This window comes from Coregonus lavaretus, assembly GCF_964263955.1.
Source record: "Coregonus lavaretus genome assembly, chromosome: 33".
NCBI lineage: Eukaryota > Metazoa > Chordata > Actinopteri > Salmoniformes > Salmonidae > Coregonus > Coregonus lavaretus.
The window spans coordinates 32,868,400-32,885,460 of NC_140020.1; the positions used below are offsets into that span (position 1 = coordinate 32,868,400).

At 44.6% G+C, this 17,061-nt stretch overlaps 1 protein-coding gene across 1 annotated transcript in view; it reads right to left on the reverse strand.

The window, feature by feature from the left end:
- The window catches only part of otofa (otoferlin a), a gene marked incomplete at both ends in the record, with an annotated part of 140,055 nt that overhangs the window by 15,439 nt on the left and 107,555 nt on the right, over positions 1-17,061 (reverse strand). The window contains 23 exons of the mRNA XM_084150942.1: positions 1,217-1,344; positions 1,518-1,790; positions 2,169-2,317; positions 3,353-3,428; positions 3,600-3,737; positions 3,867-3,896; positions 4,130-4,200; positions 4,775-4,937; positions 5,115-5,276; positions 5,537-5,656; positions 8,105-8,266; positions 9,065-9,199; positions 9,346-9,470; positions 11,902-12,094; positions 12,744-12,896; positions 13,236-13,352; positions 13,457-13,547; positions 13,806-13,906; positions 14,272-14,392; positions 14,823-15,018; positions 15,194-15,302; positions 16,238-16,461; positions 16,724-16,910. Coding sequence (XP_084007068.1) covers positions 1,217-1,344; positions 1,518-1,790; positions 2,169-2,317; positions 3,353-3,428; positions 3,600-3,737; positions 3,867-3,896; positions 4,130-4,200; positions 4,775-4,937; positions 5,115-5,276; positions 5,537-5,656; positions 8,105-8,266; positions 9,065-9,199; positions 9,346-9,470; positions 11,902-12,094; positions 12,744-12,896; positions 13,236-13,352; positions 13,457-13,547; positions 13,806-13,906; positions 14,272-14,392; positions 14,823-15,018; positions 15,194-15,302; positions 16,238-16,461; positions 16,724-16,910 — 3,224 coding nt within the window. The remainder of the gene's footprint in view (positions 1-1,216; positions 1,345-1,517; positions 1,791-2,168; positions 2,318-3,352; positions 3,429-3,599; positions 3,738-3,866; positions 3,897-4,129; positions 4,201-4,774; positions 4,938-5,114; positions 5,277-5,536; positions 5,657-8,104; positions 8,267-9,064; positions 9,200-9,345; positions 9,471-11,901; positions 12,095-12,743; positions 12,897-13,235; positions 13,353-13,456; positions 13,548-13,805; positions 13,907-14,271; positions 14,393-14,822; positions 15,019-15,193; positions 15,303-16,237; positions 16,462-16,723; positions 16,911-17,061) is intronic.

Sequence of the window (17,061 nt, forward strand, 5' to 3'; positions counted from 1 at the left end):
ACATCATCTATACCCGGGGTTCAGTGAACAGAAACGAAGACCGAAAAATAACATACTTTTTTGATGAACGTAAACAGAACCGGGAACTAAAGTGATCTCTAGTTTTCCGGAACAGAACCGTTATTTTTAAATCTTGAGAACCGGTTAATAATATTCCTAATGTCTAGTATATCATTCTGTAATTTGGTGACGTTATAACGGTCATAATAGCCTTAACACATTCCAGTTCACCTCATGTCATGATGTTCAGTGCTTCAAGCCAAGCCCCCTCCATGTCCACCCCTCTCTCTCGCTCTCTCCCCATCATGACATTTTTGTTGCGTCTCGCGCCTGCACTTATCTGACCAATCAAACATGTAAACAACTAGCTTACGTGTTCCATAGCAAGATTCTCTATCCGTGCTAATGGGTTGAGTAAATTAATTAGCCATTTTGTAAAAATTATGTTGATTTCACTGGTTAAAGAAAAACTGAAAAGGAACTCTATGAACCGTTGATTTTCTTGGGGGTTCGAACCGGTCGGAACACTGGGACGGAATGAGAAAAAAAAAAGGTATTCTGTTCGGAACGGAACGATTGGAAAATAATTTAGTTTCCAACCCCTGATCTATATACATGTATGCATAAAGAAAAACAATGCATAGTAGATAAAAGGACAATTAGCCACTTCTAAACAAACGTCTCCATTGGAGGATAAGGTGGCAGGCTTTGGCGCAGGCGTTTACATTATTGTTACCTGATAAAATTTCACAGAATTTATCATTTTCATCTAGCCCGTTAACATTATCATTTTATCTGGACAGCTGAAGAAAAATATCCGACCTAATTGTATAACCCACAGTAAAGCAAGGCATGAGCTTCTGTTTCAATGGAACCATCGTAACAAAAAGTACAAACACGTTTAAGGGAGTCTTTGTGTATCGAGCAGCCTCAATAGCGAGAGGGGCCACTCCACATCAACATTTTGCAAAAGAGCTTTGATATTGCTTGGATAAAACTGTACGTACAAAGGGTTCTGTGACCAAAGGTGTGTTTAAAAAGGCTTTGGATAAGAGCGTCTGCTAAATGACAAAAATGTCAATGTAAATAGGAAGAGATAAGCTTTTCATAGATGGCGATGCCAATGCATCTATGCCAGCTACAAGAGTCAAGAAATGCTTCAATACAATAGCTGAATCAGAAGCAAAGGGCAGTCAGTGTATCCATCCACACTCACTTGCCAAAGACAGGGTTGAGCTGTTTGGAGATGTAGTTCTCTTTATCCTTCAGCTCTGACTTGCCCAGTTTGATGACGACGTAGGGGTCCGCTTTCCCATTGACATCAGCAGGGTGGAGGTCTGTGGCCTGGAATAGAGAGTTGGAGTATGTGGTATGGTTTAGGTTTTTATTAATTAATTAATTAATTCTTAAAATCTATTGAAGCCTTACTTTACCAAGAGAGTTGACTGAGAAAACATGATAAGGTCGCTATGCTTTAGAGCAAAAACCTGAGAAAGATGTTGTTTATGGTCACTCACCCTGACTACGAAGACGCGCACCAGCACATTGATTGGGTCGTTGTGTGGAATGCTCTGGAACATGCCCATGTTAGGGTCGAAGCCCGCCTCCCGGGTGATCTCCTCAGACAGAGGCAGCTTGTACATGCACATGGAGCCCTTGAATCTGCCCACGATCCTGTCGTCATCCAGGGCAGCTTCGTCATCATCCCCTGCCTTCCCTCTGTACAGGTTGAAGGTATGGAGCCAGTCCTCAAAGTTATCATACTCTGCCTCCAACTCCTTGTTGTACACCTGGACAGCACACACACACACACACACACACACACACACACACAGACAAACACACAGACAGTTTTATAACTGACCTTGTGGGGACACACAATTCAGTCCCATTCAAAATCCTATTTTCCCTAACCTTAACCCTAGCTACTAACCCTAAACCTAATTCTAATCCTAACAATAATTCTAACCTTAACACGAAGCCCCCTAGAAATAGCATTTGACCTTTGACAAAATGTCCCCAGTTGGTCAAATGTTCGTGAGTTTACTACTCTTGTGGGGACTTATGGTTAAACACGTTCACACACACACACACGTATCAGAAACATTCTGAACAGCAAGGGGTGTGTATGTTTGTGTGTGCCCAGTGGAATCTCTAGGCCTACTGACCAGCAGCTCGTCCACTTTGGGTTTGCTGGGGCGTTTCTCTGTCCCCTCTCCTGCATGGTGACTCTTCTTCTTCTCTTTGTTCCTGCTCTTGTCTCGGCTCTTCTCCTTCCCCTTGGAGCCTTTTACAGGGAGGTCATCAGGTTTGATATCTGAGTGTGGAGTGAGTGAAAGGAGTGGAGGAGGGGGAGTGGAGGGGGCAGGGGAGGGGAGTGGAGCGAAGGGAGGGACACGTCACAGCACTCCAGATATCAATCAACATGAAAGTTGACATCTGACCCCTCTGGCCATCCATTGCCAGGGCAACTGATATCCATGCCATCATGAGTAATGTCAATTGGAACATTTGTGTTATCACAAGAGCCACCTTATCCTTTCTTCAAATTCTGGGAGAATATCTTAACAGGAACTCGGTAAACAAGACATTAATAATTGATGTGTTTTACACTTTTGATTTAAAATTGAGTTCATGCTTCATGCTAGTAGATGTATAGATGTATATACTGTACATGATTTGCTTGATAGGGAATCCTTCATGGTTAAATCAATAGATTAAGGGAGAAAGGGATTTAATAAGGTAGAAAAGCTTTAAAAGCAATAGGTTACGTTTCTTAATGGCTTAGTTTATCAGCCAACTTTCATGGTAGTGCAATGCAGGGTTGGTCATGCTGGTGTGATGGTCTATTGGTATGATATGAGGTCATGTTTTCATTGTATTTTAGGTGGTGATGGATGGGGGGGTAATCAGGTGGGGGATCATAGGGATGAAGGGGGTGAGTGATGAGGATGTGCAATGCATACAACTCAACTGGTGCCCTCTCCACCAGTCCGCAAGCAGGCAGAGAAAGACACTGATCCTATAGCTCATCCATCTATTAAAGCACACATCACAGCCATCCACTACTCCCATTCTTATCCACTATTCAGAGCTATACAGAACCGTTATTTTTAAATCTTGAGAACCGGTTAATAATGTTATATTCCTAATGTCTAGTATATCATTCTGTAATTTGGTGACGTTATAACGCTCATAATAGCCTGAACACATTCATCTAGCCCGTTAACATTATAATTTTATCTGGACAGCATTTTATCTATTCAGAGCCTGCACAGAATCCTATCATTCTGAGAGACATGTTAGTCATTCTGAGAGACCATTTTTATTGCTCAGCACCAGCAGTGTTTACCTTCTCCCTCTGCTGCTATCTCCTGGTCCTCCCTCTCCTCGGCCTCGGCCAGAGCTGCCTCCTGGGCCCTGAGGATCTGGGAAACACAACTACACATCAGGATTATTCCCACAACACACACTGACTTTATTCTAGAACACTCCAGTTGTCTAATTGGAACTACTCAAACACTCAATTTCCGGAATATAACCATATTTCTACCAGACAGAACATAAAGCAACATAATAGATGAGAATAGATCTCTCACCTCCATCAGTGTCTCTATGGAAGCGAAATATTTGGACCACCAGTCCAGCGTTCTCTCGTCGGTCTCATCGTCCTCCTCCACCTCTCCCTTCTTCTTCTTCTTCTTCTTCTTTTTCTTCTCTTCTTTCTCCTCCTCGTTCTGCAGATACAAGAGCAAACAAACAAAAGTGCTACCTGGCATAGTAAATAAATGTTACAGGTGGCAATTGATGTCTGTCCACATTGTGAAGCTCTTTCAAATGAGGTGGGACAGTTCCATGCCACTTACCACATCAACTTTAATAACTGCATCAGACGTCTACAGGGAGAGGGTCACACAAAACAACACCAAAATACACACAAATGAAACGCAAAATACTTCAATATAAACCAATAAAAAATCTGCATTTTACACCACACACAGGACCAGAGGTAAAGCCATCAAGCTCAATTTCAGTCCTTGAGTGCATCTCTACTTCTGTCCTTTTCATTAAAAAAAACATGCAATAAATCAAAAGCGATAAAATCTGAGACATGCGAGTCAAAGCTTACAGCATCTAACTTGACCACCGTGTCCATCTTCCTGACTGAGGGGTTGGCGTCCATGTTGACTATGACATCACCTGCGGGGCGAGAGAGGGTGCGGGGCAGGGTGTGGGAGTAAGGGGAGGAGGGGCGAGATTGGGACCCCCCGTTTGTCAGGACCATGTAGCCATTCATCAGTCTAGCTGGAGGGGGTTCAGAGGTGTGACCGAGGAGGAACAGGACACAACCAGGAAAAGAGAGAGAGAGAGAGAGAGAGAGAGAGAGAGAGAGAGAGAGAGAGAGAGAGAGAGAGAGAGAGAGAGAGAGAGAGAGAGAGAGAGAGGAAAAGACAGGTTGGTACAGAGACAGTGAGAGAAGGGCAGTAGGAGTGGGAAAACGCAAGCGCAGAAAGCATCAAAGTAAGTAAAGCAGTAGGAAACAGATTCATATTCATACAGGTCTGATTCAGTCTGAGAGGAAATCAGAAACTGTTGAAAAGAATATGGAAGATTAGACTCAGAGAATATACAGTATATCACCAAATGTCCAGTATATACTAAAATAGTATGAATACATGGTATTGGATTCCCCTGAACAACACAACAATTTAAAATCTTGTAATAGGAATAGAAAGTACTAGAAAAGCGTCTTGCATAGTGTGAGTATGTCTACCTGCGCTGGCCCAGTTGTTGTGTGTCTTGTCTGGGGGGCTGTAGATGAAGCGCCGTAGGCTGGTGACGGCGTGGGAACCCACCAGGGTGTATCGGCCAAACGCCCTGCAGTCCACTACCCGGATGTTTAGTGGAGGGTGGAGCAGCTCGTTCTCTGGCAGGTCCTGATGGGGCCATAGGGGCAAAGGTCAGGGGGTCACAGATAGAGTTAGGACTAGGGTTGTATGAAGTTGCCCTGATCTAAGGTTTAAACATCTGGAATCTATTATATATGTACAGTACAGTATCTGTTGTCTTTCATTGTCTGAAAGGCCATCAAGATTTGACCAGGTTCTACTCACCACCTCGAACCACTTGACCAGGGTGCTGAAGTTGGGGTTCTTTTTGAAGTTCACGATGAGCGCAGACTGGACTCCTCTCCCTGCACACTCTATGTCCACCCTGGGTCTGTCCACCTGTGCCAAATTCACTCTCTTCAGGTCCCGCAGGCCCCAGAACAGAACCTGGACCACAACCCATCACATTGGATCAGACCATTTGAACAGCACGCCCAGATCAACAACTTATTTGGGGGTTCCGCTTCTAGTTCCCCTTACAGAATCTCCACGTCTTCGACCCACAGTAATGAGGGAGTTCCTCCTCCTTCTAGTTTCTAGTTTTGGGGTACCTTCTCTTTGTCCTCTAGTTTGGGGTACCATCCCCTTATTTGTAGTTTTAGTGCCCTCTCGGAGCGCTGTTCCCTAGTCATAGAGTGTTGTCTCACCTCTATACGGTAGCGGCTGAGGACAGGTCTGATGCCCATGGGCACAGGGAGGATGGGTCCATGGTCGGAGTCTGTCAGACCATCGATGACAGGAAGCTCCGCCCTCCCCCCTTGTCCAATCTATTCAGTGAAGAGAATTGGGGTGAGGAGGTAACATACAGTATACATAGGGCCAGTTGTTTTGGTTGTTAATAAAATAAAATATTGACTGGTATTTCCAGCATTATCCACTTGGTTTGCTGCAGGTAGAAAATCCTAGGAAATGTTCTTTATAAGCTGTCCCCAATCAATCAATGTCTAGTTGTGCGCAAGTGTTTGGTGGGGAGATTGCCTAAGCCAGGGAAGGCATAGCTCTACGAATCTTAATTACACAAAGCTTATTATTTGGCAGGGATTACTATTTGCAGATCAGTGATACTACACCTCACTTTGCTCAAGCTGATCCTCTCTAATGGACTTGGAAGTTGTAGCTAAAAATGGGTCAATTAGGGGCAGTTTAAGGGGAGAGTAATTGAAACCAACCATGGAAGTATGTTGGGGGGTAGCCCCTACCGGGACTTGAACCTGGGTCCAGTGACTGTCACCTTAACCATTATGCCATTATCTCCCCTTAAACTGCCCCTAATTGACCCATTTTTAGCTACAATATCCGAGTCCGTTGGAGAGGATCAGCTTGAGCAAAGTGAGGTGTAGAATTACTGATCTACAAAACAGTATTCCCTGCCAAATAATAGGCTTTGTGCAATTAAGATTCGTTGAGCTATGCCTCCCCTGGCTAAGACTATCCCACCACAAAACTCAAGCACAAACAGACATTGATTGATTGATTGATTGGAGACAGCTTACGTCAATTAAATAACATTTCCTAGGGTTTTCTATCTGCAGCAAACCTAGTGGATAATGGTTGAAATACCGGTAAAATAACTAACCAAAAAAACAAACAACCAAAACAACTTGCAGTAAGTATACAACAAATCAGAAAAATATATAAAAATGACACAAAATCATATAGAAATGTACAGTAGGTCAAATTGATACACAACACAGTCAGCATCCGTATCCGTATGAAAATGTATGCACTAACTAAGTCGCTCTGGATAAGAGCGTCTGCTAAATGACTAGAATGTAAATGTAAATGTATTCCGAGATAAAAGTGACCCAACTGAAGCTGTTCTGGACTATCTTCCTAGTTTGTCTGAAGTTTCTAGTTTGGCTTCCTAGTTTGGCTTGGACTATCTTCCTAGTTTTGCAGAGGAACAGAAGTTAGAGAGAATAGTTACAGAGCAAGACACTGAATAGAGACGGATGGGGCAGAGAGGGAGAAAAGCTCCTATATTGAAGAAAACACTTAGCATAAGACAGAGGAGGCTGGTGGGAGGAGCTGTAGGAGGACAGGCTCATTATAGTGGCTAGAATGGAATACATGGAATGGAGTCAAAAATGTGGTTTCTATATAATGAATGTGTTTGACACCGTTCCATTTATTCAATTCCATCCATTACAATGAGCCTGTCCTCCTATAGCTTCTCCCACCAGCTTCTACTGGCAGAAGAACACTTAGACTGACCAGAGAGTGACCATAGAGTTAGACTGACCAGAGAGTGACCATAGAGTTAGACTGACCAGAGAGTGACCATAGAGTTAGACTGACCAGAGAGTGACCATAGAGTTAGACTGACCAGAGAGTGACCATAGAGTTATACGGACCAGGGAGTGACCATAGAAGGATGGACAGAAGAGTGAAAATAGCACCTTAATCTGAGGAACAGCAAAGTCATGGACAGCAATCAGAGCCCTCCTGATCTCCTCATCGTCATAGGGAATCTGCAGAGCGGGGGCAGGGTACCGGAGTACGTAAGGTGGAGGGCATAAGGTAGGGGGGAGTAGGGTGGGGTCCAGTGGAGGGGAAAAAGAGGAGGAAGGAGGGTCAAAGGACCACAGGGTGGGAGTAGGATAGGATAGGAGAGGGTGGGAGTAGGAGAGGAGAGGGTGGGAGTAGGAGAGGAGAGGGTGGGAGTAGGAGAGGAGAGGGTGGGAGTAGGAGAGGAGAGGGTGGGAGTAGGAGAGGAGAGGGTGGGAGTAGGATAGGAGAGGGTGGGAGTAGGAGAGGAGAGGGTGGGAGTAGGAGAGGAGAGGGTGGGAGTAGGATAGGAGAGGCATAGAGGAAGAAGGAGAGAAGGGCAGAGAATTGTGGGAGAGCAGACAATTAGATGAAATGGAAATGGATAAAAGACAGATGAAGAAAAGGAAAGACAGAGAGAGAGAGAGAAAAAAAGAGACCTTTCTTTTCTAGATTTGCTGAAGAATTAGCTAGTCACCGTGTTCCGTGCATAAGGGTGTGCACAACTGTTCAGTAGTTGCATATTCTATGCATTTGGTAAATCTGTTGAAGATCATTCTCCACGTGATCAATTTGTCCAATCACTTCTTGCTTGTGTGTCGGGTGTGTATTTTTAAACTATTTTCATGCTTGTAGCTGGCATGCTCTCAGTGTGTCCCTGTTATGTGTTAGTTTCCTAGTGTGTGTGTGTGCACGTGTCTATGTGTGTGTATGTGTGATCAGTTTACCTGTAGCAGCTCGAAGGCAGCCAGTAGATCACCGGCGGTAGAGTTACCACGGTAGATCTGGTAGTACTCCAGCTGAGGGGGGAACCTTGGGGGGCCGTAGTGCTCGTCACACATCTTAGTGATGGGCTTAGCAAACGTCCGACCAATGAACTCTGCCTTGCCCTGGATACCACCATGGCAACAGAGAAAACGGTAGAAATAAAAACTTCCTGTCATGTCCGCTGGCGGTCAGTGTAAGCACAGAGCTAATACTGAAAACGGTGTATAAAGTGGGGACTATTCATAGCAGATGCTACTGTAAGACTAATAAAATACTTAAAAGAAGTCCTACTAGGGCCCATATCCCTATGGGTTCCATCAATTTATGAGAAGCATGCATGACTGTTAGAGTAAACACTTCAACCAAACCAATCAACTACTGTTTCAGCTATTAAACACAACCGTGTCTACAACTATTAACTTCAACCACTACTGGAGGAATGCAAGAGGGACATGCTTATGGCTACGTCATCGACAGATGGTAAACCTAGTTTGGGAATGGCCTTTAAAATAGCCTGTCCTGCCTCTTGCATGACTCAGCTAACTAGCTACGTTACTACGCAAACAGAAGGCCAAAGGAGAGGCGCTACTTCTAGCTTTCACACTGTACTTAGCCCCAACAGCGTCCACAATATGAGGAGGATCAGGAGGAACATGGTAAATGAAGACAGCAACAGATACACAGTAAGGACATACGGACAAACACAGTGTTTGGATCACAGATCTCACAGTACTTTGAATCCTAATATCCTTTGAATCTCACAAAACATTTGCTTCACTATGGGTATAGGTAGACCTCTTCCACAATGATAGATCCCCCACCCTCTCTCTCTATCTCTAGGGTTGTACCAAAGTGTCCTGGTCGTAGACCTCTTCCACAATGATAGGTCCCCCCCTCTCTCTCTATCTCTAGGGTCGTACCACAGTGTCCTGGTCGTAGAGCTCTACCACAATGATAGGTGGGTCGTCTCGTAGCTCGCCGGCCTCCCCGAACAGCTCAACATCATCAAACACCAACAGCTGATCCCACGTAGGGCACAGAGTCTCACTCAGGACCTAGAAACACACACACACACACACACACATACACCAGGTCTCTCTTGAAATATATTTGTATCTCAACGAGACTAACCTGGTTAAATAAAAGTTTTAAAAAGCACACACGCATGCACACACACACTCACACACACCCTCTCTCTTACCTCAGTGACCTGGCTGTGTGTGGAGAAGAAGACCCTGGCGAAGGGGTCTGACAGGCCGCTGCTGTCTGCAGCAAACAGACTCCTGGCCTGGTACATGTGAGCCCTCAGCTGGAACACCTGCTTCACTGCAGACCAGAGAGAGGACACAGAGATGAGACAACACTCATATACACAGCAGAGTAGAGAGAGGACACAGAGATGAGACAACACTCATATACACAGCAGAGTAGAGAGAGGACACAGAGATGAGACAACACTCATATACACAGCAGAGTAGAGAGAGGACACAGAGATGAGACAACACTCATATACACAGCTGTGAGCCATCAACACTTGAGTACGTACTTCAATAAATGGGTAGAGGGAGTGTGTAAATATAAAACTTTTAAAGCAGATACCCACTGGGCACGTCAATTCAACGTCTATTCCACGTTGGTTCAATGTTGATTCAACCAGTGTGTACTTACTTACTACATCTACAGTATATACAGTACTGTATGGGGTACAGACTGTAGACAGACTTACTGTTATAGACCAGACTGATGGGGGGTACAGACTGTAGACAGACTTACTGTTATAGACCAGACTGATGGGGGGTACAGACTGTAGACAGACTTACTGTTATAGACCAGACTGGTGGGGGGTACAGACTGTAGACAGACTTACTGTTATAGACCAGACTGATGGGGGGTACAGACTGTAGAAAGACTTACTGTTATAGACCAGACTGATGGGGGGGTACAGACTGTAGACAGACTTACTGTTATAAACCAGACTGATGGGGGGTACAGACTGTAGAAAGACTTACTGTTATAGACCAGACTGATGGGGGGTACAGACTGTAGACAGACTTACTGTTATAGACCAGACTGATGGGGGGTACAGACTGTAGACAGACTTACTGTTATAGACCAGACTGATGGGGGGTACAGACTGTAGACAGACTTACTGTTATAAACCAGACTGGTGGGGTGTACAGACTGTAGACATACTTACTGTTATAGACCAGACTGATGGGGGGTACAGACTGTAGAAAGACTTACTGTTATAAACCAGACTGATGGGGGGTACAGACTGTAGACAGACTTACTGTTATAGACCAGACTGATGGGGGGTACAGACTGTAGACAGACTTACTGTTATAGACCAGACTGATGGGGGGTACAGACTGTAGACAGACTTACTGTTATAGACCAGACTGATGGGGGGGTACAGACTGTAGACAGACTTACTGTTATAGACCAGACTGATGGGGGGTACAGACTGTAGACAGACTTACTGTTATAGACCAGACTGGTGGGGGGGTACAGACTGTAGACAGACTTACTGTTATAGACCAGACTGGTGGGGGGGTACAGACTGTAGACAGACTTACTGTTATAGACCAGACTGATGGGGGGTACAGACTGTAGACAGACTTACTGTTATAGACCAGACTGATGGGGGGGTACAGACTGTAGAAAGACTTACTGTTATAGACCAGACTGATGGGGGGTACAGACTGTAGACAGACTTACTGTTATAGACCAGACTGGTGGGGGGGTACAGACTGTAGACAGACTTACTGTTATAGACCAGACTGATGGGGGGTACAGACTGTAGACAGACTTACTGTTATAAACCAGACTGATGGGGGGGTACAGACTGTAGACAGACTTACTGTTATAGACCAGACTGATGGGGGGGTACAGACTGTAGACAGACTTACTGTTATAGACCAGACTGGTGGGGTGTACAGACTGTAGACAGACTTACTGTTATAGACCAGACTGGTGGGGTGTACAGACTGTAGACAGACTTACTGTTATAGACCAGACTGGTGGGGTGTACAGTCTGTAGAAAGACTTACTGTTATAGACCAGACTGATGGGGGGTACAGACTGTAGACAGACTTACTGTTATAGACCAGACTGGTGGGGTGTACAGACTGTAGACAGACTTACTGTTATAGACCAGACTGGTGGGGTGTACAGACTGTAGACAGACTTACTGTTATAGACCAGACTGGTGGGGTGTACAGACTGTAGACAGACTTACTGTTATAGACCAGACTGATGGGGGGGTACAGACTGTAGACAGACTTACTGTTATAGACCAGACTGATGGGGGGGTACAGACTGTAGACAGACTTACTGTTATAGACCAGACTGATGGGGGGTACAGACTGTAGACAGACTTACTGTTATAGACCAGACTGATGGGGGGTACAGACTGTAGACAGACTTACTGTTATAAACCAGACTGGTGGGGTGTACAGACTGTAGACAGACTTACTGTTATAGACCAGACTGGTGGGGTGTACAGACTGTAGACAGACTTACTGTTATAGACCAGACTGATGGGGGGTACAGACTGTAGACAGACTTACTGTTATAGACCAGACTGGTGGGGTGTACAGACTGTAGAAAGACTTACTGTTATAAACCAGACTGGTGGGGTGTACAGACTGTAGAAAGACTTACTGTTATAAACCAGACTGATGGGGGGTACAGACTGTAGACAGACTTACTGTTATAGACCAGACTGGTGGGGTGTACAGACTGTAGACAGACTTACTGTTATAGACCAGACTGATGGGGGGTACAGACTGCAGACAGGAGCCTGTCCTGGGAGCCTTGTTCTCTTCAAAGCCATTGGGCAGGCCAGACAGGAAGTCCTTCCTCTGTTTGTTGAGGCCCAGCCACAGGTACATCTCCATCTTAGCCTGCACTGTCCACCCAGCTGGACCAAACCCCTTCTTACCAGGCAGCTGGGGACACAAACGTTACAGCGACGTTATAGGGACATTTATATAACTTTCATCAGCTATAGAAACATCTTCGCCTTAGCTTGGGATCTAGAGACACAACGTCACAGACATACAACAGCAACACCAACGTAAATTTCCTTTTTTATCACAGGCGCCAGGTTTTGTACTCATCACTTCATTCTCTATCAGAAAGTAGGCAGGCCCTCTCTGACAGTGTGTCGGTCAAAACATTGCATTCTGTACATTTATAAATCCCTTTAGCAAAAATGCCCGCATTACCTAACCTCGTTACTAACCTATAGAAGTACGAGATACCATACAGAGTCACAGGGATGGCTAACTCTTGACATTTCTCCAGTCACTACAGATTTAGGTAAAACGGCTTTTAGTTTCTTTGTACCTAACTTATAGAACAATCTTCAGAATACCCTACAGTTGGGCGCATTGGTGCCTTTCTGGCAATTCAGATTGTTGTTAGGGGACCGCTTTACTGAGGAATGTGTTTGTTTTTTCTATGATTGTGTTTGTTGTATTTCTATTGGTCTCTTTCCTATGCTCCTGCCTTGATTGTGTAACTGCTTGGGCTTGTCATTCAGGCATCCCTAGAAGAAGAAGCAGAGGGTGGAGAGAACCAAGAAGGTTCACGTACCCTGAGGAAGACAGCTTTGACCTTGCCACAGTCCTTGCCTGTCTCCTCGTCTATGATGGAGTAGAGGATGTCTTTGGAGGGGATGCGGGCGTAGGCGATACGCTTGTTGTTACTCATCATCCATACAAACACGTCTGGGATACTGTGCTGGGGCTGGATACAGGTTCAAAGTGTTATTGACACCGACATAGTGGTCAATACAGGCTGAAATTCCTGGGTATAACATAAATGACATTGATATCCACAAGGACGCACACTATTTCAACAGTGATTTACATTTTATGAGTGTACAGTTTATTAGTTCACAGTGGTGCTCTTTACTGTACAAAGTGATTGGTTATTATTATGCTAGTGTTTTATAAGGGAGAGTTAGGATTCACTGGCGGGAGGTTGCTGAATCTTTCTGAGGTTGCTTGTGTTCTCTCTATCAATTGCTCTGTCGATGCGCCTAGAATGTGTTATAAATAAAGTTGAGTGTAACAGAATCTGTACCTCGTCGGCAAGGAAACGGAGCCTGTGCAGGAAGTTCTGAACCATCTTCAGTTTGTCTCTCACTGTGTTCCTCTTCACCTGGGAGCGAATCAGCTTGGCCTGCTGGCCCATGCTTTCCTACAGAGGATATTACATTATACACATTCCCACGCTCTGCTACATGAGGATACATTCATAACCATAGCAACTCTCTCAATTACTCTCTCAGAGCAGCACTGTACCATCTCTCTCATGCAGGACTTGAGTCGCTCTTTGTCCAGTTTGGTTCTGCCTGCCTGGTTCTGGTCCTTGTTGGCCAAAGTCACGAAACGACTGAAAGTAAAAATACAGAGACACTTAAAGAAGATACTTTGGTTGGCATCACTGTGTCTCTGGCTTTGGCACTCCAGTCACTGTATCTGTAGAATCAAATCAAATCAAATGTTTGTCACATGCTTCGTAAACAACAGGTGTAGACTAACAGTGAAAGGCTTACTTGCAGGTCCTTTTCCAACAATGCAGAGTTAAAGGTAAAGATAAAAAAGTAATTATGAATTGATTATGGTTGTCGTATCAGTAATGTTAGCTCACTTGCAGCCTGTGCTGAGTTCCTCCAGCACCCCTCTGAGTCTACGCTCTGGATAGGCTTTCTCTGTCTTAATGATCTCCTGCACGTCATTCAGACCCTCCTCCTGTCAGACACAACACACAAACACAAACAAGGGCATCAGATACAATACACTCTTAGAAAAAAAGGTGCTATCTAGAACCTAAAAGGGTTCTTCGGCTGTCCCCATAGGAAAACCCTTTGAAGAACCCTTTTTGGTTCCATGTAGAACCCATTTGGTTCCAGGTAGATCCATTTTGGGTTCCATGTAGGACCCTTTCTATGTGGAACCAAAAAGGGTTCTCCCTGGAACCAAAAAGGGTTCTCCTATGGGGACAGCCGAAGAACCATTTTGGAACCCTTTTTTCTAAGTAATACCTTGAGTTAATTGGGATTAATTAACTTATTATCCTGCACAATGGTGCACATTCAACATGAGTGGTTACTGACCAGTTTGTCAGCGATCTTGTCCATGATGTTGGAGTTGTAAAGTCGTCTCCTTTGGTCCTGCCACCAGCTCTTGATGTAGATACATGGCTTCTTCTCAAAGTAGGGCAGGTGGAAGTAGTTCCTAAAGTTTGGCACAAATAAAATAAATCAAACATTTCTAGGCTGTGTAAAACAGATGTGATCCTATCAACTCTTATCTGACAGGGGAGAGGAAGAGTGTTGACTTTATCAGAGTCCCTCAGAGAATGAGATCAATGGAAACTGATTTCTTTCACATTTCAATTTTTTTTCCTTTTGTACCTTGTACCATGTTATTCTCTTATCTCCATTATTTTATGTTAGAGTATTTTGTGATACATACTGTATCCTATTCTATGAATAAGGAAGATCTAGACCAAGTGGTTCCCTGACTTTTTTTAGTTGTGACACCCCATCAGCAAAACAATATTTCAAACCAGAACCCTGGCTTTAGCTGTGACCCAGGAGGAACTAACGGAACATGACCCACCCACCACTGATGACCCCTGACCCTTGAACCCCTGCCCTCTGACCTGTCTGTGATGACAGGTTTCATGGGAGGGGTGGAGGACACAGTCACCAGGTCCCCATCATCATCCGCCTCGTCCTCACTGGAGTTTTGCTGGATCAGCTCTGACTCCTCATCACTCTCTCCTCCTCCTCCCTCTTTCTTCTTCTTCTTAGCTGCCGAGGGCTTGCTCACTCCATCTATCTGGTTGCCGTAGTTACCTGGGAGAAGGAAATGTGAAAAGTTGAGTGAGTAGTAGAATTTTATGGTTGTGTTATTGTTTGTGTTATTTACATGCCAAACATACAAATCATTGAGTACTCTCTTTTTAGTCAAATACTTATGATAATTGAGTCGGTCAAGTTATTACTGTATTCCCTTGAGTGTAGTACTTACCTATTGTGACCTCGAAGCTGATTGGCTTATCGCCGATCTTCCTGTCGATCATGGTGGCCTCCAGGAAGGAACCAAACAGGAAGAATTCCTCTATTTTCCCTGTGGCACTCTGAACAACATAATAAAGAAGACAAAGTAAACAACAGAATACAAATGAAAGGTAGAACCAACCACCCTTTGACCTTAAACTCTCACACACGCAGTATGCAAAATAAACAAATACAGTCTCAGTCACTGACACGCAGGTCTTTCTTTTTAATCAAAACATGTTTTTTTCAAGTCAGTGTTGATTGAGAGCACGTTAGGTAAAATCTCTCTCTATTTCTCTCTCTCTCTCTCTCTGTCTCTCTCTCCTCTCCTCTAGGCTAAGGGGTGATAGCTACACCTGCACCTGGCATATAGTCAAACTGATATCAATAACTTACTGCACCCAAGGGAGACATTAGGGAGACATTAGCTAAACAAAGAGACAGCTAGGGGACAGTTGGGAAAGCTAATGTTTAGCCTGGGGTAACAAAGCTAATGTTTAGCCTGGGGTAACAAAGCTAATGTTTAGCCTGGGGTAACAAAGCTAATGTTTAGCCTGGGGTAACAAAGCTAATGTTTAGTCTGGGGTAACACTAGCTACTGATTTCCCTAAGGGCCAGTTAACAACTTTAACGGCAATTTAATGTCAATGCAATGTAATATACTGTAACAACAGAATGGAGACATCTAACCACTGACTGTTTATGGGGAGGTCAGGAGGTCATAGGCAGGGTCAAAGGGCAAAGCTGAAGACGCGTAGGGGTTATGTATCATAACTGAAAAGATTTGGGGACACTCAATAGTTTGTCAGTTTCTCCCAATAGTCCTCTGCCTCATAATCAGAATTACTGGGGGTGGGAAGGGTCATGATAGGTGAATAAAATGTCAAGTTTGAACATAGTACTGTAGTGTGAAGTGTGAGTCAATGACAGCCAGCCAATGAAAGGAAGAGCCAATGGCACTCACCTCAGACATACTTGGCAACCAATGAATAGTCACCATCCAATGAGCACTCACCTCTGAGATGTTAGAGACGGGCTCCACCTGCACCTCGGTGGAGCTTACAATCTCAGTGGAGGTGGTGTCCAGGATCTCCACGGCAACGGAGATGAGGAGGCGGGCCCTGAAGGACACGCCTTCCCCCAGCCCCTCATTCAGGTCCTGGTGCTCATCCATCAGAGTATACTGGCGGGTGGAGCCATACATGTTGACCCAGGCTGGGCCCATGGTGGGCAGGAACCCTGGGGGAGGAGAGGAGGGATGGAGGATGACAGGAGAATTAAAAAGAACAGGGTCCTGAGAAAGGCTATTGTATGTGTAGTGTGGTGCAGGAGCAGCAAACTATTGTTGACTTTCTTTAATCAGTTGGGTCAAAGCCCTCTAATGACTTGGTAAAAACGACTGAATACCAAAATGACTAATGTGCTACAATAGGATTGGATTGACCTGATGTCCTGTCAATATTATACTTTTGAGCTATGGTTGGGGTAGATATCACCTCACCTTTGTCACCATCATTGGCGATCTTTCGCAGGTCAATGAAGTGTGTTCCTATGGCGACGTCGTTGACTTTGTCGGAGTCTCTTATCTGGACCTTCATGCGTTTGCAGAGCGGAGGAAACATCTCAGTGAAGGCAACCTGCTCATTCCAGATCGGCTCATAACTACTCTTCTGGACCGACGTCTTCCCCTGGAGGAAATAACATCAACATACGTTTGGATTGACAAACACTCAATTCTTACACTAAGACACCTCATATTATGTAAATGGTACTGTATACTGTATTTATAATGTGATTTTGATCCATTATGTAATGTTATTTGTCTCTTTTGTTTATCAA